Source organism: Tyto alba, unplaced genomic scaffold (genome assembly GCF_018691265.1).
Source record: "Tyto alba isolate M040663 unplaced genomic scaffold, T.alba_DEE_v4.0 Super-Scaffold_10, whole genome shotgun sequence".
In the NCBI taxonomy this organism is placed as follows: Eukaryota; Metazoa; Chordata; class Aves; order Strigiformes; family Tytonidae; genus Tyto; species Tyto alba.
This window is the reverse complement of record NW_024881262.1, coordinates 26,934,388-26,956,159: the sequence shown is the minus strand read 5'-3', so window position 1 is coordinate 26,956,159 and position 21,772 is coordinate 26,934,388. Positions and strand designations below refer to the sequence as shown.

The following is a 21,772-nucleotide window of genomic DNA, read 5'->3' as shown; positions in this document are numbered from 1 at the left end:
AGCTTTTCCTTGGGCAGGGTGGTTCGGTTGGTGTAAACCACCCCCCCCCCCGACATCCCTGGTCTCACCCCACCTTCACGTTCAGCCCCGCTTCCACCCTCGGTGTTTGGGCCAGCTGCCCCCCCACCCGTGGCACTGGGGGGGACTGGGGAGGAGGCGAGCGGTTGGTGGGGGGGGAGGAAGAAGACACACGGGTGCTGCTTTGGCGCTGGCTCGCTCAGCTATATTTCATCACACGGGAAAACGAGACGACGAGAAGTTCCCCACAGTTCGCTGAGGCAGCCCGGGGCGGGGTGGGGGGTGGGAGGGGGGCTGGGGGGGGCTCCAGCCCCTGCTTGTGGGCCCCAGGCCTGGCCCTGTACAACACTGGAGACCACTGAAACGGGAGGCGTGCAGGGCTGGGTCTGAGGAAACAACACTGGGTGCCACTTGGTGCCTGAAAAGGGCACGGCCGAGGGTTTGGAGTCCTAAAAAGTCACAGCAGAGCAAGAGGGGCCAGAGCGAGTCCCAGGGCTCGGCAACGGGGCGTGGGGTGGTGCCCGGCAGCCCTGGGCCCCTCTCCTCCCAGAAAAACCCGTGTCCTGGCACTGGGGAGCCTGGGTCAGCCCCTCCACTAGCAAAAGCTGGTTCTGAGGGGTGAGGGAGCCTTTTTGGGCTACAGGAAGGATTCCAGGCGGGTGGTGGGCCTGCAGTGCCCGGGCTGGGCTGGCCGCTGGGCTGCGAAGCTGGAGGATCAGGGATGTAGCGATTTCTCAGGTAATTTTAAGGACTTCCTAGAGCTGGAGCTGCTCTGGGTTTCACTACAGAGAATTTCCGGTTGCTGTAAGATCTGGACCCTGAGCTGGTTGTACTCGGAAAGCTGACTGGGGGGTGCTGCTGGGGGGATCTGACTTGGGGCCTCGCCATTAAATGAGCTGGGAGCACCAGACTGGGGGCTGGGAGCCTCGGAGCTGCCGCGAGGCCCTCGCTGCGCGGTGTTACAGGTGGCCGGGGCAGGCACAGCCTGTTGGTTGTGTTGGCACAACAACAACCGGCTGTTGGCACACACTGACATAGCGGCACTGAGCAGGGAGCCCCTTCCCGGCCGTGGTTCCCAGCAGTTTGCTGCTGGGGGCTGGCTGCAGCCCCCCCCAGCCCCCGTCTCCCCCAGTGCAGGGCTGACACCGCGCTGGCTGTCCCAGGGCCGCCGTGACAGCGCGCACAGCCCCGGCCCTCCCTCGGCTGGGTCCGGCCGCCTGTAACCCAGCCCCGCTCCGGCAGCTCCCCGGTGTCCTGCTCCCTCCGCCGGCACGGCCACGCTCCTCTCTGCGTGCGGGGCTCCGGCGGCTGCTCTCCGTCCCCTTTTCAAGCACAACCGTGGCACCGCCGGAGCATACGGCAGCACAGGCCACGGCACCTGGAAGACTTCTCCTTTGCAGCGTTACAGAAAGATGCCAAACAATTGATTTCCCTGATGGACGCGGGCCGCAGCTGGGGACCTGCAGCTGTAGTTGTGTGTGGGACTGTTGCGAGTGAGGCTGTTGAACGACAGGTGGCTGCCGTGGGTCCGTCCCCCAGCTGGTCTCAGTGCTGCAGCCTGGGCTTCATGCGATGCTCAGTGCCACAGCTGGAAGGAGCGACGATCCGGCTCTGCTGGCCGCAGAGGATTTGCGTATATACACGGAGGTGAGCCTGTACAGGGAGGGCGTGGGTTGTGCACGCAGCCGGGTGGTGTGTGGGTGACAAGCATGCAGGCAGCGGTCGCTGGGCCTCCCGCAGCACGCGGGACAGCAGCTCCTGGGGTAACGTCAGTCGGCAGCGCCGGGTGGGGGAGGCCGCCGGTGCCGAATCAACCAGGAAAGGCCGGCTGCAAGGCCGGGTTTCTGCGGCAGGATGCTGGCTGGGGAGGGAGGGGGCGAGCCGTGGGGCAGGGCCCAGGTGGGCTTTGAGGCCGTGGGGCAGGGCTGGCGACGTTGGGTACTGAGCGTTTCGGAGCGTTTGAGGGGAAGCAGAGCGAGGGGCTGCCCGCAGGAATGGGCCCAGGATGGAGGAGGTGGAATTCCCCGAGGCTCGGCCCAGCCTGGTGCCAATGGGCTGTATGAGAGGCAGCGACAGATCCTCTGCTTCAGTTTCCACCCCGGTAAGATGCTGCTTTAGGAAGGCCCCATCCTCAAAAGGTCGCGACGAGCTGCGAGTGCTCAAACCAGGCGACACGAATCGCTTTGTTACGTTTGTGGCCACGTGCCTTCCCCGGGCGGCCCGAGCCAGCCCCAGCTGCAGGGGACGGGGGTCAGCTGCCCGGCACCCGGTGGCCTCTGGGCTGTGTCCGCTTGGCTCGTGCTCTTTGGGGCGTCACAGAACACCTGGGAAGGGGTTATTTCAGCCAGTTCAAAGCGCTGATCCGCAGGAAAGGATCGGCGCCGTGGGAAGCATGGCGGGGAGCCCGGGAACTTCAATCTGTTTGTTCAGAGGTGCGTGTGCCCGGTCCGGCACACCAGGTCCTGCACCACGGCCCACAGCACCACCGCCGCAGCCGGTGTCCTCTGTCCCTCTCCCAGAGGCACTCCGAGCGCTCGGGGACACCGGCGGTCATTGGCGATTTCTGCTGCCCAGTTTCCTCCGCTGACTATCATCCGACTTGTGCACCCGGAAACACTCCTTCAAGTTCTGGGCTCGGATTTTGGGGTTCAGGATCTCCTCCCCCATAGAACTGGGGAACCAGCCCCTCTCCTGGTCATGAAGACGCTCCCCAAATATCCATCCTGAGCAGAGACAGAGACGGGTGTAAATGGGGAAGCACTGGCCCTTGCTCCTGTGCTGGGACAAACTGGGCTGGAAAGAGCCTCTGGAGCCGGCAGCGCCTTCTGGAAGCTGCTCGGAGGCCTTTTGCTGGAGCAGACCCAGTTTGTAAATCTAGCCGCAGGCCCGCCCGCCTGAGCAGCGCCGTGTTTGGACAACTGGCTCGAGGGATGCCAGGAGCAAGCAGGCACTGCCGCCACCGAGGGCCCTCCGCTGCCCCTGGTGCCACAGGCGTGGTCCCCAGCGGTGACCCAGTGTGACCGAATCTGCCAGCTACCAGTGTGCCCCGCAGCCCCGGGCCGGGTGGCTGCAAAGCGTCATCAAGTAAGAAGAGCCCTGGGTTACACCTGGGGTGGCTGTGCCAGCATTGCCCCAGCTCCGGGCAGCCTGGATTTGCTGAGAATTAGGAGGAAGCAGTAACTCTCTCCTCCTGCTATCAGCTCCCTCGGCCGTGACACCGCCGTCGGGGTCTCTCCCTGGCCAGGGAGGGCCCCTCCTGTCTGCTCGGCAGCCTAGAGCAAAGCCCACCCCTCTGCAGGGACTCCTGGCCCGGCCCCAGCCCGTCCCTCCTACCGTCGTCTGTCTTGTCCAGGATGTTGAGGACGTCAGCCAGTTCTAAGGACAGCTCATCTGGCTGCTGGGCCACGTACGGGTGGACGCACTGGATCTGCGGGCAGTCTGCCGGGGAACAGAGTGAGAGTGAGGGATGGGCAAGGACAGGAGCCCGCCGCAGGACAGCACGGCTCAGGTGGCTGTAGCACCGCAAGCTCGGCGAATGGTCCCTCTGATCTGGTAAAAAAAACCCCACGGAGGGAGGCCAAGGGGTGCCAGAGGGACCGGGGGAACATCAGCACCCATGAGCAGCCTGGGTGGGTGCTGGTGCAGCCCAACCCAGGTTGGAGGAGAGCAAGGTCAGGGCCAGGCTGAGAGACAAGTGGGTGTTGATGGTGGAAACACAAAGAGAGCTGAGGGAGAGGGTTCAGCTTTGGCAGAACCCCCAGGCCTGGGGCTGGACTGAGATCAGGGCAGAGCAAGGTGCCCTGGGGTAGGGGTGAAGAGCTCCTGGCTCCCATGCTGTGTCTCTTACCAACGAGTCTGGATGTAAAGGAAACAAACTTCGTTCTCCGGTTCGGGGCCAGCGAAATCATCCAGCGCTTCATTTCGCTCCTGGATAGGGGAGACAAACCGAGGCCGTGAGCACGAGGCAGCCGTAGAGACCCCAGCTCTCCTGCCCAGCCAGCCCTGGGCTCCTCATTCCTCCTCTCACGGCCCTTTCCTGCCTGCCCCCCCGCCCCAGGTCCTGGCCTCACTGGCGATGCTGAGCCCCCCTCTCACACACGCCAGCCGGGATGTCCCACGTGCCACAGTGCCCCGGGCCCTGCGGGGCCAGCAGGCTGGCTGTCCCCACAAGCACCAGGATCCCACTCGGGGGGGAGCAGCACGGCTTCAGAGAGCCAGCAGCAGGGCGGGGGGCCTGGCATCCTCCGGGCTCCAACCAGCAAAGGCAGCTCCTGGCAGGGCTGGGTCAATAGGAGCAGTTTTTCCTGGAGAAAAGCAGCTAGAAGCAGCATTTATTCCCACAGCTGCTGTGCAGGAACATTTAAAGGGCAGAGCTGATTAATTCACTTGCAGACGAATGCTGCGGCATACCGAGGGTACTGCTCGCTTGGCAGCAGATGAGAGACCCGTGTGAACACAGCGCCAGGTTCAGCACGCTGTTATGCAAAACCTGGGCCTGCAGCAGGAGGGTGAAGATTTCACAGGTGCTGGAGAAGCCGCAGGCCTGGTGCTCCCTTGGGGCTTCCCTTGGCCCTGCTTGAAAACAGGGCAGTTCATCTTCACAGGCTCCAGCTCCTGCCTGGAGGACCAGCTGTGCTCCCGGCCCCGAGGGAGCCAGAACTTTTTACCTTCTCAGATGGCAGTTTTAAAGCCTGAACTTGACATACATCTAAAGCCACCCGAGTGTCTTCTTGGGGGAGAGAGGCCTAAAAGGGAGACATGAAGGACAAGTGCTGGCAGGCTGATCTGTAGGGCTGGCAAGACCTTGTGCCTCAGGGCTGAAGCGTGATGCCAAGGACCGGTGACAACACCTGCAGCTGCAGGTCGAGTGCAGCCCCTCACGCCCCGAAGACGTGCAGGATGGGGGCCCTGGGCACCCAGAGGCTCTGGCACACAGAGAGCAAACCCTGGGCCTTGCCGTGCCGCAGGCTGGCCTTGCACACAGCTCCTTGCAGGGCTCTTCAGATCCCACCCGCAGCCCCCGGCTCCTCTCAGTGTCCTGCCCCTGTGGCCAAGTGTGCTGCCAGCTCCCGGCGGAGCCCCCCGGGGCATCACCTGCAAGCTGCCACCAAGCAGGCGGCCACTGCCATGCGGGTGCAGAGCTGGGCAATGCTGCGAGAGCTGTGGAACAGATGCAGCGAGTCTCCGTTTGGCACCCGCTTTTCTCATTCTTCAGTTTTCCACTTTGTGCCCAGTTCTGCCCCGACCATCCCTGCAGCTCTGGAACAGCAGCCTTCAGCAGTTGCTACCTCACGTTTCAGCACACAAGACCTGTTGGCGAGCCGTGGGCTGGATCACATACTCGCTGTGGCCATCTAGAAGATGGGACAGGCCGCAGCAGCACACCTGCAACTGCCTCCCCTGAGCTGGAGCAAACCCTGGCCTGGTTTATCCTTCTCTGCAAAGCTAAATCTCACAGACGTCAAACGTGCGTTTGCCCTGCATAACGTGAGTGACATCTCTATTTTCAGTACAGCAAAGCTGCAGTCACATGTCTGGGGAGAAGGAGCACTTGCTCACTGTGCTGGGGGCTCGATTTCCTGACGCTGGTGCTGCACTGCGCTGGGCTGGGGTCAGGGTGCAGCCCCCCCCCGGGGTCACAGCTGCGGCTGGTGTCTGTTAAGGGATATGGATGTGGAACGCTGGCAGCAAGGCAACATCAGGCTGGGGGGGGTGCACATCACCTCTGGTAGCTGTTTAGCTGGTGTTGCACGTACACCAATAATAGCGCAGACGCTGTGCCCAGAAATCGTGGGCCTGGGAAGGCTTGGGTCGATGAGAATGCCGTGCCCTGAGCTCCAAAACAATCAGGTCTGTGTTAGCTCAGCTGAATCATTTGCCCGCTCTGAGCTTGTTGGAGCCTGAAGTGAGAAATCAGTGAGCCAAAAAACCCTGTATCCAGGGAGACAAGGAGGCCTGGAGCAGCAGAAGGGCTGCGCTAGATCGGCATCAGCTGGGGAAGGCGCTGAGGAGGAGGAGGCCTCTTCTTCACCTCTGCCTACAAGCAGGAGCCACTTTGCTTCACAGGGCTGGTCAGGCGCGGCCATGATCAGCTGAGCCGCCGGAGCGTGCGCAGCGTACATCCTGCTTGCTTTTACTTTCTGAATATGCTGCGGGCTGTAAATCAGTTCAGGCGCCTGTGCCAGGGCTGATTTCTGACCTCTCTGTCCCGTGACGCAACATTCCCATCCATCTTCCACCCCGGGTACCACAAACACACCGTACAGGGGAGAAACCTGCCTGGTTGGCTAGAGCCCTTCTGTAGGAGGGGACAAAGGTGGCCTCAGGAGAGCGATGCTGGGCAGAGGGGTTTGGGGGCCAGCCCAGCTGCAGCAGTGGGACCTCTGCCTGCCTGATCCCCGCAAGCCCGGAGCGGTGGCCCCCACGCAGGCGGGTGCTGCCCTGGCACAGGGGTCGGGCGGGAGCAGCACGCCTGTCGTACTCACTGGGACGATGCCTTCAGCATGTAGCTGGCCTCCCGGTCGTCGGCATTCTCCAGCAGCCTCAGGATGAAGACGTTGGCCAAACTCTGCCCTTGGTCTTCTAACTCCTCCACCCGAAGAAGTCCCCGCGGAGCCGAGTCAAACACTTGGTACTTGTCCCTGGAAGAGGTTACAGGATTAGGAAAAACTGCAGTTATCCCAGGAGACTCTGGCTTCAGCCACCCAGAACGGCACTGGGGACGCAGACCAGAAACTTTTGCATAGCAGGAAGATAAAAGATGTCCTGCTGTGGGAAGGGATGAGCGAGTGGTTATGAAAATCCATCGCAGAGCAAGAGACCCTCTCTTTGCTCTGCCTTAGGCATCCTGCGTGGCCCAGGACAAGTTGCTTGCTCTGTCAGAGCTCCCCGTGCAGAAAACACAGCCGGTGCTCCCTCAAAGGGGACTGTGAGGCTTAATTCATTCCCATTTGTAAAATGCCTCTGTGTTTTCTGGACACAAGCTGCCGCAGAAGCAAAATATTTCCAGGCATACAGACACTGCGGCGACATGTTTATTAGAAACGTTGGACTAGCGAGATGCTCTCTACCGGTGAGTCTAGTTAATGCTACAAAGAACGTGCTGTTCTCTGGGACCCGTCTGTTTGTGCTGCTGTATTTCACTAGTGTCTAGTTGCACAAGACACAGTCCTAAGCATGACAACATCATCCTCCTCCTGAGGCAGGTTACACTGTGTCAAATACAACCGCTAGCCTCAGGCCTAAATTTATACCCCTCCCTGCTGCGCAAATTTTCTAGCCTGCTTTCTTGGAAGTTTAACTGACTAAGACCGAGCTGTTCTTCAGGCAGCGATGAGTCAAAAATCACTTCTTGACAGGGAAGACAGGCCTCCTGGGTCAGCCCACCAGTTGGTGTAGCTCACTGCCACTCTGCAGAAACTGATGGATACGTGCTCGCTTACCCTGCAGGAGACCTGGCCTGACTCTGTTCAAGTCCTGTTTGCCGTAGATTTTCAGCTGGAGGGAGCTGTGCCACCCATGAAGAGTTAACTGCGCTCACAGGCAAGGTGACTGCTGGTGGCGAGGGTGGACAGGACGGGGATAAACTTGGATAAACCCAGGGGCAAATGGGACCAGTGAAGTGCCCTGCATACTACCCGAATTTTACACTCACCCAGGAATTTGCCGGCAAATTACCAGCAGATCATTGAAAAGGAACAAGTAGATTTCTCTGAAGAGTTTCTTAGTGCGAAGCGTTCGTGATGTTTTCGGACCATTCATTTGCTGTAATTCCCCCTGCTTCAGCAGCCAGCGGGAGTGAGAGATGATGGGCACAGACTAAAAGTGAGAAAAAGATGGCAAAGATCAGGAGAGCAGCAAAAACACATGGGCTTATGCGGTCAAGATGCCAAAAGCAAAGGGAGGTGCAGAAGGAAGGGTCGGGAGCTCTCATCGCCACGACGCGCGCTGCAGAGGATGGAGCAGGGCTGGACAGAGAGGGCAGCGTGCTCTGCCATCCACACCACAGCCCGGCACGGAGTGCAAGAGCGCTCAGGCAGGGGCCTGGGGATGAACAAACACTCGAGGACGGTGATGCTGGAGAGCCAAGTGCTGGATTTAAACACCCGGCTACGCCCTGCACAGCCTGGTCTGTCTCCGGGTCTGAGATCCCATGGCTCATCACCTGGACTGAGCCTTTCTGCCCAGGGAAAGTGACTTTCAAAAAACACGTACTCGGCCTTTTGGCTACAAAATACCCAAGTTAAGTGGGTTCTCACTGGCTGGGTCTGTCCCAGCCAGGAGGAGATACTGTCCACGCAGCCACAACAGCACTTCTACTAGAGTTTTACCACACATTGTGTTAAACAAGAAGCCCAGAACAAAGCACATCTAATATTAGAAGAATGATATGCTTCCAGTCAAGTGACTGAAATACTGGAAAATACCTGCATAACTCTTTCCACCCTCACACCCTCCCCGTGTTTGTCACGTGCACCGTGGCACAGTCTTTCTTTCCACGCTCTTGCACTCTTTTCACCAGAGGAGCCCTGCTTGCACCAGTGCCCAAGGCAGACCTGCTCCAGGGATGAGCCAGCTCCTGCCTGGCATTACAGCCTCGGCTTTACAAGACCCTTGCAGCTACCCCAATCCAGGGCTGGCCTGTGGACTGTGGTCTAGCCCTGACACACTGCTAAAGTGCTATGGAAAACAAAAAATTTTGGGGCGCCCAGTGCAGCTTTCCAAACAAATGGCCTCAAACTTTTTTTTTTTTTGGTTTGGCTGTTCAGGTACTTAAAAATGTTGCTGGGAAGCTAAATATGCTCCTTAAAGGCTGTGAGGCAGAGAGATCTGAGAAGCATGTCCACAGCACTCAAGAAGGGAATTGGCAACTTTATACTCAGCACTGGAGTTTTGTGGCATATATTAAATGAGATCTGGTCAGACACCCCGAAATAGCGACTCAGTCATTCCCTGAGTAGAGCCAAAATAGATCACCAGCAGGTAATTAGAGACTGTACATAATGCATAAACGCACGGATTAATTAAAATGGTGGGACAGTCTTCATTTTGGTATTCCCCAGCTTGAAAGTGTTTTGCTTGTAGCTTTCATCTTCCTTTAACATAATTTGTAATGTAAAATAAGAGCTGAAAGCTGACCTGCCCTTCGAATAGAGGTGAGAGGGAAGAGCCAGCAGTGAGTGCTGGAGCCGGAGCCACTCTCTGGGCACAGGCGGTTTGCACCAGTGCGTCACCCCCATGTACATGCGCTCCACGCTGGCCCCAGCGCTGCCCCCGGCCTCTGCAGCACATGGGCACCGAGAGCCCACGCACGCCCACAGCAGCAGCAGCAGCAGCAGCAGCAGCAGCAGCAGCAGCAGCAGCAGCAGCAGCAGCACCCCCCCTTTTTCAAAGGCTGCGGAGGGGACAGCGTGGGCCAGGCTGCCACTGACTGCTCGCTAAAAGGAGCGCGACCAGGTTACTCCTGCCATGTATGTGCGCACAACACCTGGCTGCTGCTGCTTCACTGTCTGCAAAGGGTTACCAGCCTGTGCTCATACCTTGATCTTGAATTCCAATTTCTTCTGGATGCTGATCATCTGCTCTGTTCGGCTCATCTTCCTGACGCCTTCATTACATGCTTTCACCACCTGGGAAGAAGAGAGTAGAAAGATTTGCCTCCACTGGCCTTAAGCAGGTAAGCGCTGCTGAAGAGCACAGAAAGGCCTCACCATGACAGGGTAAGTGCCCTGCTGTAACAAGAACTGACCGAGCCAAGCTCTTCTATCAGCACTGTATTTGCATGAAAAAGAGCAGGGGAAAACCAAACCAAACCAAAAAACCATCAAAACCACCCAGAAGATGTTATAGCTGGAAGCTGATTATCAGAAGACATGTTAGAAGGCTGCATTCAGTTACTGAACCAGACGGTATTAAGCAATACCCCTGGTGGCACAGCAAAGGGAACGGCTCATTTTCCAGATCCTGACACACCATGTATCTCATCTTCCTTGTCCCCAACACTTGCAATGAGGTACACACGCAGTATCATCGTCAAGAAGAGAATGAAGCCAAAGATCTTCATTTCAAAGATGCAAATGCTGTGGTTCTGCCAAGCAGCACCACATGCCAAGGCTATGAAATGTCGCAGGGAAAGAGACGTTCATCACACAGAGCCCAGCTGTGTTCTGAGTACAAACTTTTAACTGAAAAACCACAATCAGTGCGCAGGCACTACCCTATTACAGGGACCTTAACCTAGATGCCACCGCCTGTTTCGTAAGGAGCAACTCTCCTGAGAACTGGCTAGGTAGAAAAATTACACTGGAGAACAAGCTCCACTTTGTGCTCTGTTTCTGCTACTCAGAACCCACCAGAATATCAGCAACTGAAACTGTGATCAGCTCTTACCTCTCGAGTAGGACACCTACAGAGAAAATAAGCACCAGATGATCTCTGTTGTGCTGTCTACCTATGTGGACATTAGGCATCTAAACTTAGACACTTACAGATAAGTAACCATTCAAAGGGAGTTACAAAATTGATTACGTGACAGCTGAATATAAAAAGAGCATTTTTTTCATCAGCAGTCATCTGCATACGACAGGAACAGCCCTCCTCAGGCTTCTGACCAGTGAAAAAACAATTGGCTACCAGATACATCACAAGGGATTCTGCAAATACTAATGCAGAACATTCTTCATTGCTAAGGTCTCTGTCTTTATCCCTAGTGATCTTCAAAGTGTACACTTCCTAGGATAGTTCAGGGCAAACCCAAGAGCCCACTTTGTTCTAGCATTTCGGTCAGAAGCTGCAACCCTATCCTCAGGCTGACGGTCTAGCACGGTTCTCAACTCCAAACACTTATGCTGAACTGCAGAATTCAAGAGATGTTCCAAGCTTCTGATGGAGAAGGGTTCAAACACTCTGTCCTAGCCCACGGAGCTGCCAGCTACATCCAGACCATTCAGATATGTAGCCTGGAGGTGGGATCGCCCTCTCTGACCCTGTCAGGAACAGCCCAGATGGAAAACATCCCAATGCCTTCCTGATATTTTGTACGCAGCAGTAACTAGCACAACTGAACACCACACCTACCCCCCAGCTTCAGGGAAGAGGGCTAAAAGCAGGCTTGAGTACTTCATTAAGAAACTGTTATTCTAGGTCAGAGGAAGAAGTGTGCTGTATTGAAGGAAACCTGATACAGTTGTACTCCACTGCCGGCTGCAGCTAATTACATCTCTCAGTGGGATCCATCACCTTCAGGTGTCTGCAAAAACAATGTATATTCTTGAAGACCCCAAGGGAAAGCATTCTCTCTGCCCCTTCCTACAGCGGGAACATACGCATCTGTTGTTAGCCAGGGATTCCTCGTCACTGACGTCTAAGTGCTGCTAGATTAGTCCAGCTTTGAGAGCAAGGAAGACTTAAGAAAAAAAAAAAAAAATTACTCTTGAAGCACAGTGACAGGATTCACAGGGACAGCTCCAGGAGTGAATGTAGTTTGTAGGTCTTTCTGGGGGGAGAATGAGCGTGATGGTTTAATTTTAATAGCCTTCGGTTAGCTCATTCAAACTTACTGTTTCCAGTTCTTTATGTGCATCCAGGGCAGTGGATTCCCTGTCAGACTTCTCTTCCACTTTCTTCAAAATATTCTGCAGGTGAGGAAAAGCAGTGTTAACTCTGATCCCAATCTGACAGCACAGAAAGGTCTTTGCTAGCTACTGAGTTATTTCTGGCCATCAGCCTAATTACAGGATAGGTGACAGAGTACAGCGACTCTCACCTCTTAGTTTCTCTTTCTCATTAAAACCTGTTTCCGTCTGACCGTAGAGCTAAAAGAAGTACAGTAGGCAGACTCCTATTTTATAAAAATAAATGAATAAATAAAAATAGCTAGAGCTGGTGGCACTAACAGACAGTGTGATTGATAATCCCAGTGGGATAAGACCATTTAGGCCTGAGCTGTTTCCTCAGCCCTAGAAGCATGTCCTCCAGCAGTGTTCAGACAAGCTGGCAAAGCACGGGAGGAAGATGGCTGACAGTCTGGTCCAAGTCACCATGATGTAGGGTATTACACACGGAGCGTTTCCACATCCTGCAGCTGTTCTGCACTGTGCCTCTCCGTGTCAGCATCCTAACCAGCAGGCAGCTGGGTTAACGGACTGTTGTGACCCCACCTAACAGCTCAACAAAGTTCCTCCTCAGCTCTTTTGCTCAAAAGCTATCTGGCAAATTCAACACTAATTTGGGGATGGTCTCTGAGTATCCGAAATCTTTTTTTCCATAGTTGTTGAGAATGTCTAACTCTGTGGAAAGGCTTCATCCGGCTCTAGGGATGATCATGGCTGTATCTAAGCCTCATTCACAACTGCTGGAAAGGAAAATTCCAGGAGTCAGAAGACCTTTGGGGGAGAGAGGAGAGTAAAACTGTACCTGCACCAGCAGCTTGAGTCGAGTGATCCTTTGAAACGGCAGAATCAGGAAGGAAGAAAAGGACAGGCCTTTGCACTTGGGATCCAGCTCCAGCTGTGAGATCACTTCCCGGAAAGCTGGTTTGTCCTGGCTGAGAGGAGAGAAAGAGGAGGTGAGGGCTTTGAGTGCTACCCTGCCTGAGACTTTGGCATATGGCTGGTGACCCAAAAGCATCTTGGTCCTAGAGACAGCACCTGCCTGGCCTCTCCCGAGAAGAGGGCAGGAGGAGACTGAATGCTTCTAGGTGTATTTTAGCTTAAATCTAGAACTATTTATAATGTTGGGGGAGGGAAAAAATAGACTTTTAATGTACAAGCCATGGTAGTGTTCACATGTGCTAGCACATCTAGCTCAGCAGCATACGCTGTGTGCGTAGGTGCGTGTGAATGGGGTGTGTGTCCAAGTAGATGAGTCAGAGGCATAATTATATATTTTTACACAGTTGGAACTCTGTGACAAGGTGAAATTCTCACAGTCGTAAGAACAAGACAAGCCACAAAACAGCTCAAGCTTGCCTACTCCTGGCTGCTTAGCTGGAGGATGGAAATCATTATCTGGCTTGAGAAGGGCACGGGCCGTGCCCCGGCTTTCCCTGGTGGTGTTTGCAGCAGATGAGGGCATTGCTGGGCCACGGACACCGCTGCACGGAGCAGCCTCACAAGCCCCAGCTGCCATAAACACAATATTTCCTGGCAACTGTGGGGCCCTGGGGAAGACTTACACCGCTGGAGCCCTGGCTAGCAGAACCAGCGTGGATGCGAAGAGATTGCTAACTGTGCAAAACCTGTCTTTACTGCGTATGACGCGCGGCATCCGAAAGAAGCCGCTGTAAGTGTTTCTCCCTGCTGCAGTTGTGCAGCGGAGTGACTCACCAGAGCCACAGCAGAACGGACCTGCCTGTCCCTGAGGAACAGCCAAATGGGGGGAACTGTGACACACCTCAGGCTTCGAGTTCAGCCAAGTGCTGCAAAATTCTTGCGCTAGCTAGGAGCCTGTGGAAGGAAGCCTATTCTTTTCAATTTGCATTATGTTCTCCCGCAGACAAAAAAAAAAAAAACAAAAGCTGCCCTCTAAATTCTTATCTAGGAATACCTCTACCTCCAACAGGTCCTTTTCAAGCTCAAGTAATCCAGCCTGTTGCTGCATTGCTTCTGAGTGTTTAGCTAATGGCTCTAGGCAAACTGTTTATATTCTGCAGCTATTCTGCTCACCTCTGACTGAAGGAAACCCTGTGGTACCTTCCTTTTGGAGAGAACAGTTGGCCAAGTTCAACAGAGGCCCCTTAAAGTGGTTGGGTTTTTTGCCTCAAAAGCTGGAGAACAGAGAAAGGAAAGGATTAGGGCTTGTTACACTCCCCTGAACCAGCTGCTGCTACGGGGAGGAAATACAGTGCAGCATGTGCAATGGGCTCTCCTGAAAGAAGCCAGGATGTTGTAACTAAAGAAAAATTAATTCTCTTGCTCAAAGACAAGCCTGTAGGGCACTCTGTTTTGAGCTGGTGTAAGGGAACTCCTACCAGACTCAAAGCCTTGCTAAACTTGAAAAAGACTGCAAAAATATCTTGGATTATAACCTCGGGTGTAGGTAACATCTGTGTGTGTAACACCAGAATGTGAAGAAAATAGCTTTTTAAATTTTCTCTTAAGAAAAAATTGTTGTTCTAAAAAAAAAAAAAAGAGGAATTAGTTCTCAACTTTGGTTAGGTCAAATGCTTTGCTGAGAAGCTCGGGAAAAGCAGTGGCTGTTCTTGTCATCAGAGATCTGTATTATATTCTTGGCTTTTCAGTCTTCTGCCTCTACTGGCTATTTAAAAATACATACATTTCACAAGTGTGTGCCCCTATGTACACCGTAAATAATCACCACAGCTGGGAACTGCTGACTCTGAGTTTACTTGGTATGTTACGTGCATACTCTGCCACCCCACCCTTACTATAAAGCCTTTCAATCGTGTTTTCTTTTTACAGGTGCAGCATAAGATCAGTGAGGTAGGAAATTCTGTTTCTGTACTATCTAGCCCTTTCTCAGAAATACCAAAATTACAGCTAAAACCATGGCCTATACAATTTTGCAAAATAATTTAGCGTCAAGCACTGGGACTCACAGAAGCTGCTTGTAAGCTCTCTCCTGGTAGGTCTGGTTGGAGACGTAGGTGATGTACACAGAGAAGTGATTAACTGTATGCTGGTAGACAATATCGCACACATCCGAGATCACAATATTCTCCTCCACTCGCTGCTCAAGGTCCAACAGGAAGCTAGATGAGAAACCCAACACTAATATTAACTGTGACCTGTCTGTCCCAGGTAGTTCTCAGAAGCAGCCCCTGGGGTTCAAAGCAATGAATGTGTCCACAGGCTCTTTGGAAGGACAGTGGGTAACAGACTGCCCCTAGTCAGGTCCCCCATCCCTCTACGAATGAGGTCAGCTAAAGCGATGCCATTCAGCTGGACAAAAATCCAGCAGCAGTTGTCTTACCGCTCACTAACAGCCATGACATCCAGGACATTGGAGAAGAGGATGTGTGCCTCAGACTGGTGTAAGATCTTTTTCAGGCGTTCATTCTCCATGAAGTGAGATACTAGCAGATTCAGACTCTTGTAATATGAAGCTTCAGAAGTAACCAGCTCAAACATGGCCTGGGGGAGAATCCCAAAGAAGGACATCAGCAGGTACCTTCTACTTCTGTAGAGAGGCACACACAGCGTTGAAGAGAACATCTGTGCTGCACACAGTCATGGACCTTGCACCCACCCTCCAGGCCCGGAGTACAGGGAGAGGAAAGCATTTGCTATGTGTTACACAGGGTAGTGATTTGAACAAGGAAGACTTCCTCCCTCAACCGTCAGCCCTGGCTCCTTCTGTCTCTCTCCTAAGTTGTTTGACCACATTTCCTTCCACTGAATCTCCCCAGCAGAATTCTCTTTTACTCATTATATATAAACGGTCTGATTTGGTGCATGTGCACGCATAAAAGCACTTCATAGGCTCCCCCCTTCCTTCTTCGTGTCACTCAGGCTTGACCTGAGGCTTCCCCAGACACTGCCCCCACCCCCCCCCCCCCCCATGCCCACTTGTCACGGCCCTGCCCTTCCATCTCCCTTTTGGGGAGCACCCCTTGGCAGACTCCACACACCCTCCAACCCCTGCTGATCATGCTGGCTTATATCTCTGCTCGTTGGGGCTTATCGTGCTACCTAGGAGGGTCTCCTTGCACCCTCTACACTCCTGTTTTAGAAAAGCCATGGTGTCGGGGCTGGGCTGTCCAGCACCCAGCGCACTGCAGTCCCAGAGTGCGACACGTGCTCCTTGGGGCAGAGCTAATAGAAATGCACAGCTGTGGTGCTCCGAGCCCCAGTGTCTTCCCTGACCTAAATGAAATACAGCTGGTACTGTCCACGTGAGGCTCCCTGGTCAACCCCAGCCACACGCTTTTCTGGCCCAATTCACCAAGGACTAGGCCAAGGCACGATAGTCCTTAGCTCTTACTGTGAACCATAAATAATCTCCAAATCCCAGCCCTTCCCTCTCCTGTTAAAGAGAAGTCTCTGGTGCAAAGCTTGGCTTTCTCAGGCCAGGGATGTGGTCTGTGGAAGCAGAAAGACAAATTGATGGTTTGGTTCAAGAGAGAAATCACAAGTTAATGAGACGAGGATGTAGAACCTTCTGCTCACACCAGGTGCTGCAGGAACAGTCCACTATTACCACACAGACCTCACTCACTCTCCAGGCAAGTGTTTGTTGTCCTTGTTCAGCAGTAGATCAAAAAGGTGATTATTTACACAACTATTGAATCCATTAGTTGAAGTAAGATTAATTGAAGATTCTCACAATGACTTCAACATGGTGAAAAGTCCTTAGATCCTTCAGACATCTCTTGATGAAGGTGTGTCTTGGGCTCCTTGTCCTGGGGCTGGCCCGTGCTGCCATTACTGAAAGAGGAACCTTTTGGTAGCTCAGTGAAAGTCTCGCTTCCTTGAACCTAAAGCTGCTTTGACCCTTGAGCCCAAGCTCTCCCACTGCCCGCAGCTCTTGCGCTGCACCCTGGTGAGGGTGGGAGCTGGCCAGGCAGTGTGGGTGCAAGTCCTTGAGCTCCACTGGCTCTCAGAGGCTGCATGGGCCCAGCTGGAGTCGAGGAGATCCAATGGAGCAGCAGGTACATGCAGTAATTTTTGTGCTGCGCATATGAAATAGTATCTTCCAAATCAGTTGGGGGGTTTTCTTGCGGCTTGGTTGTTCTTCTTTTAGTGGGTTGGTTTGTTGCTTTGGTTTATTTTCTTTCTAAAGAAATGATCTGAAATCTCCACTGATCAGTTTTTGGTCTTTTCCTGGAAGTATCGCTATGCATCACAGAAGGTATGACACCTGGTTATATTCTGTACCTGAGGTACAGACACCTGGGTTATATTCCTGACACTATGCTGCAGTCTAAGACCTGGGAAGGTGGGCACAGCAAGGAGGGACTGTTATTCAATCCAGAGCTGCTAAAATATCAGTTGAAGTGACATTTCAGTTCTTTGTGGGTTTGATGGCCTACGAAATAGTCCCAGTGGCCAGCTGAGTCAAACAGGTGGTCTTTTCCTGTACCAGAGAAGGAGGTTGTACCTGCACAGCCTCAGAAGGGAGACAGAGCAAAGGGTGCAGGTAGAAATGAAGGTACTTGGTCAGTAGATGTGGAACAGCTGGAATTTAAGGAATAAGAGGATGTGTGGCTTTTTTTTCAAGGCCAGATTCCCAGTGAGAAAAGTGGAGGAGTATCAGCTCAGCATATCCCAACAACTTCACCAGGGAACCTGGTGAACCTGAAAGAGAACCTGTCTTTCTCTGCATGTCTGGCTAGGTCTTAAATGCACCTCTTACAGCTTTAACTGTAGCTTTTTATTGGATAAATTAGAGGAGAAGAAATAGGTAAAGATACAACAAAGAATAAGACATGATGTGCTAGGGCAGCTGTCCCTTCCTGATATCCTGGGGATTGATACTACCAGTCATTTTGCACTGCAGCTTTCCAGGCACTCCAAGCCAGGATATTTTTTTCTGCCAGGCCTTTGATTGCAGGATGGCCATAAGAGCCAAGATCAAGATCTGCCACCCTACCACAGCCTTTAAACCCTCAGACAACTTGCTTAATCTAGAAGGTTGCTTCCTGATCTGTAGAAGCCCCTCTGTCTATGTTTGGAGAATTTAATTTGTGTACATTCGCTGATCACCACAGTGAGGGGTGCTAGACCTGCATGGACATGTGCAGAGCGCAAGCCAGATCAAGGAAATCATTAAATCCATGGTAAAAATATCAATGCAGTGATTTAAAGGAGATGCCAGGAAAGTAAAGAACATCTCCACTGATCTGGACAAGCTTCTGGAAGTGTTCCAAGCATGTTTAAGGCACAAGTTTCTTAATTTACTTTGGAGATCCAGATGGTCCTCTGCAGACCCAAAGCACCTCCCAAGAAGCTCAGACTGCTGTTTCCCTTTTGAATGGTAAGTATGAGCTGAAAAAACCCTCCTAAACTGGCACCAAACATCCAACCAGCAGTGTAATGATGTGATCTCTGTGGAATAACTGGACTTTGCTAGCTCTAAGCAGTCACTATTAAAAAAAGCGTATGAGCTTCTGGCCTCAGAATTGCAAAAATAACTAGGAAAAAAAAAAAAAAAAAAAAAGAACTAAATGTCAATTGATGTGGTATTATCTTCCTGAGTCTACAAATAGTCTGAAACAATCTCTTGGAAACATGACCAACACTGTTCCATCAGTCCTCTGGGTCATTAACTTAATGAATTCTCATAGTCATGTAAAAACTATTCTAATGGCTTTCTTTGCTTATGTTTTGGCAGAGAGATTGAGAAAGGAAAAGAGAAGTGAAGCTTAATAAATAAGGAAATGTAGAAGATAAAAAAGGAGAAAAACTAAGAGTCACCAAAGACAAAGAGTAAGTAATCCTATAGACTAAATTCCTACTGAGACAATACGATGTTTTATTGCACAGATTGAAAATATCTGTTTCCAGTGGCCCTGCTCTTCACTTAAACCACCAGGTAAGGAGGAGGAATTCTGGCCTAGTCTGGGAGGGATCCTGTTCTGGGCTGATGCCGCAGCATTAGCTGTGACCAGCTTTCAGGCCTGGTTGTAATCACGGGGCCAGTCTGGCATCCACCTGCTAGGAGTGCAAAGTCCAGCACAAGAGCTCTCCGGAGCAGGGCAGCTCCATTGTACAGCTAAGTTAGAGGTCTGAAATCTAAGGTTTGCTCAAAGAAGGAAAGGAAACTAATTCCTATTTGGACATTTTTGTGAAAATGGAGCAAGAAAGAAAGACTGCCTACCTGTCAAACACGCTTCCACAGAGAGGGCGTATCAACAGTGTGCACAACCAGGTTCAAGTCCCTCTTTTGTTTGAGCAAAGAAAATTTTCAGAGCAGCAGCTCTCTGATCTAAATTCACATCACAATACATGGTGCACATTAGTCTGTCTCAGTCCATTTTTCTAACACCAAAGTGACTTGAATCCAAACAACCCCTGGCAAAAACTTTATCAAAGCTCATACATGTCAGCAAAAAGGGATCAGTTCAAAGACTGAGAATACTTTGCTAAACTATTTTTATTAGTAAATTGGTTTTGGCAAGTTCCACTCAGCTTGGAATCTTCTAAAACACAGAAGATGAACACGGCATAGAAAAATCAATACAGTTAGCAAGCAGAAAACTACAAAATGAAGAAACTATACAGTAAATAAAACTGAAAAGTGGAGAACTGAACTGGGAAGGAGGAATAAACTGGAGCCCTCCACAAAAAGGCCATACCAATATCTAATTTAAGGTTTATGCTGAAAGACGTTTCACGGATTAAATGTTGTTTCTTCTAATCATGGATCACTATCTCTTCAGAGCCCAGCACCCTGGTGATGGAATTTGTTTTAACATGTAACATAGGGAGTGTGTTTTCTCTCTAGTCACCTCTTCCTCCAGCTACATACATGCTGCCTGTCACTTCCTTCACACTGACTCCATGTCAGAACCAAACAGCATTTCTTTCGGCTTGTTCTTCCTGAATCATTACATTTTCTATAGAGGAAAAAGAAAGCCCTTGGTGATTCATGTAACACGTCTTCTGCTTATTCTTTTGTTCTTCATTTTTCTGCATTTGCACCCACATTGTTTTGTGATACTTCCAGTTGTTGCTTTACATCTTGCTACTCTCTCATTCACTTTCAGATGAAAAAGGCTGGTGTGGCAGAGGCCATCACTGTCTGAATTCTGTTTGAGTTCCTGGGGCTAATGGGCCATGCTGCAACCATTTTTTTGCTAAAATTGCTGGGGGGTAGATGTGGGGTTTGGGTTTTTTTGGTGTTTTTTTTTTTTCCTTCCTGAAACTCTACTTTCTGGCTCATGTGTTCCAATGGGGACAATGACAAATTGCCTTCCATGACACTTTTCAAGCATCCACTGCTCTTCCAGTCAAGTTTCTTGTTTTGATGCTTGAAAAACACCTGCGTTTTTTATCTTGTACTGATAACCTGCTTAGTTATTTTCCATCATTGCCAATAATGAAGACCAGACTCCTCCTCTTGTTCTTGCCTCTTTAATTTTGCAAATTACTGCAGATGAGCAACGTTTTCTCTGACTGGTTACGCCCTGCGCCATCACAGCTGTGGTAGTGTTCCCTTCCTCAGCTGTGAACAGGGGTGTTTGCTTCAAATTTCTTTCCATTCAGGCACTGGTATTCCTCCCTGCGGTGTAAATAATACTCTTGATCTACCTTTCCTGGATGAAGAGCTGCAAGCTCTTCTAGTCCCTGTGTTTACCACATCTTTGAAGGTAAAATGGGTCAGAAAGGTACAATATTGTCCTTAAGAGATTTACTCCACAATTTCTGCTGCTCTGTACTTCAGGTAAATTCCTCCAGTTCTCCTTCCTAAAGCTGAACACTTTACAGTCACTTAATCAAGCCATCGTGTACAGCTCACACTCCCAGTTCATATCCAACGTGAGTACAGTTCCAGCGCTGCGGGAGCAAACAGTGCTTGCTTATGGCAAGGCTGAATTTAACATCATCTCTTTAATTGCCTCAGTGATTTCTCCAGCCTTCCTTGTTTTCTGTCCTTGACTCTACTCACAAAGCAAATTCGTCGCCTTATCTATTCAATGTTCGGCCAATTTCACAGCTTTCTGGCTTTGAGCAATTTTATAATCTCTTACTGTGCTAATCCCAGAACAAACAGGACGAAAATTTGAACTCTGATAAACTAACATCACGGGAAAGCACAGCACTTTTTTAAGACAGCACTGTCCCATCTCCATCTGCTTTATTTCTGTTGTTATTTAAGTGGAGAGCAGAAAATTCAGCACACTTCATATTGGGGTTTAGCAGCACAGAGATTTTTTCCTTAGAACACCTACAAGGTAATGAACATAACTCAACAGAAATGAAGTCTACAATGCAAACTTTTAAGCAACTGTTTCTCTGTAAAAGACTCTTCATTTTGAAGCAGAAAGAAGAAAAGCTTGTAATGTTTCAGATGCCAGATTGTGTTTGTAATGCTGGCAGTTAGAAGTACCGTGTTTTGCCAGGTAAACAGAACAAATCTGATACGGAAATAACCAGTGCAGAAGAAGAACATGGAAAAACAACAAATCATTTTAGTCACCTTCTGCCATAGCCCTGACACACTAGCAACCTGTGCGGCCAGCCCAAGCTACCCTGTATAGACACCGGTCCCTTCCACCAAGGGTGTAAGTAACAGAGCCCTGCCATCACACCCCCGGGCTTCACAAGATGAGCCTTCCCAGTGTAACAGGGAGGTTCTAGCCTTGGCCAGGACTAGGGTGGCACTCTATACACAATGGACTCAGATGTCGACTGTGCAAATCCAAGTAAATTTAGGCGGAACTGCTCACACCCTGAGATGCTCTTCAGCGTTTTGGGTACAATCTCATGAGCCAGGGCTGAACACATTCACTGCCACAACGGTCTCACCAGAAGCAGTCCTGGTGCAGGAGTACAGTAAGACTCACAGGATGGAGCCTTTGAAGGCCCATTGCTCGTGTTACAACGCACACCACACACTGAACAAGGCCTGCTCCTCTCCACTGCTGGCTACAAATGCAGTGCTATGCATTGACAAAGAGCACTCACGCTCTCCTCGCTATCCAAAATAGCAACCAGTTGTAAATGGTTGTGTGACTGATGTTTTCATTAACTGCAGCAGCTACCCCCACCTACTCCTTCCGCTATTTGATGCAGCCTTATAAATGAACAGCATATGACTCTTAAACAGTGATGTCACTGCACCCTATGGCCAA

General features: G+C 51.5%; 1 protein-coding gene across 4 annotated transcripts in view; it reads right to left on the bottom strand.

The window, feature by feature from the left end:
• Nucleotides 1-201: 201 nt before the first annotated feature.
• Nucleotides 202-21,772, bottom strand: part of NGEF (neuronal guanine nucleotide exchange factor) — a 41,235-nt gene continuing 19,664 nt past the window's right edge. For all 4 annotated transcript variants that reach the window (XM_042794995.1, XM_042794979.1, XM_042794984.1 and 1 more), the window contains 10 exons: nt 14,950-15,110; nt 14,576-14,728; nt 12,433-12,562; nt 11,577-11,651; nt 9,558-9,647; nt 7,673-7,836; nt 6,504-6,659; nt 3,866-3,945; nt 3,352-3,456; nt 202-2,741 (listed from right to left, as the gene is read on the bottom strand). In XM_042794995.1, coding sequence (XP_042650929.1) covers nt 2,569-2,741; nt 3,352-3,456; nt 3,866-3,945; nt 6,504-6,659; nt 7,673-7,836; nt 9,558-9,647; nt 11,577-11,651; nt 12,433-12,562; nt 14,576-14,728; nt 14,950-15,110 — 1,287 coding nt within the window. In that variant the 3' untranslated portion in view covers nt 202-2,568. The remainder of the gene's footprint in view (nt 2,742-3,351; nt 3,457-3,865; nt 3,946-6,503; nt 6,660-7,672; nt 7,837-9,557; nt 9,648-11,576; nt 11,652-12,432; nt 12,563-14,575; nt 14,729-14,949; nt 15,111-21,772) is intronic.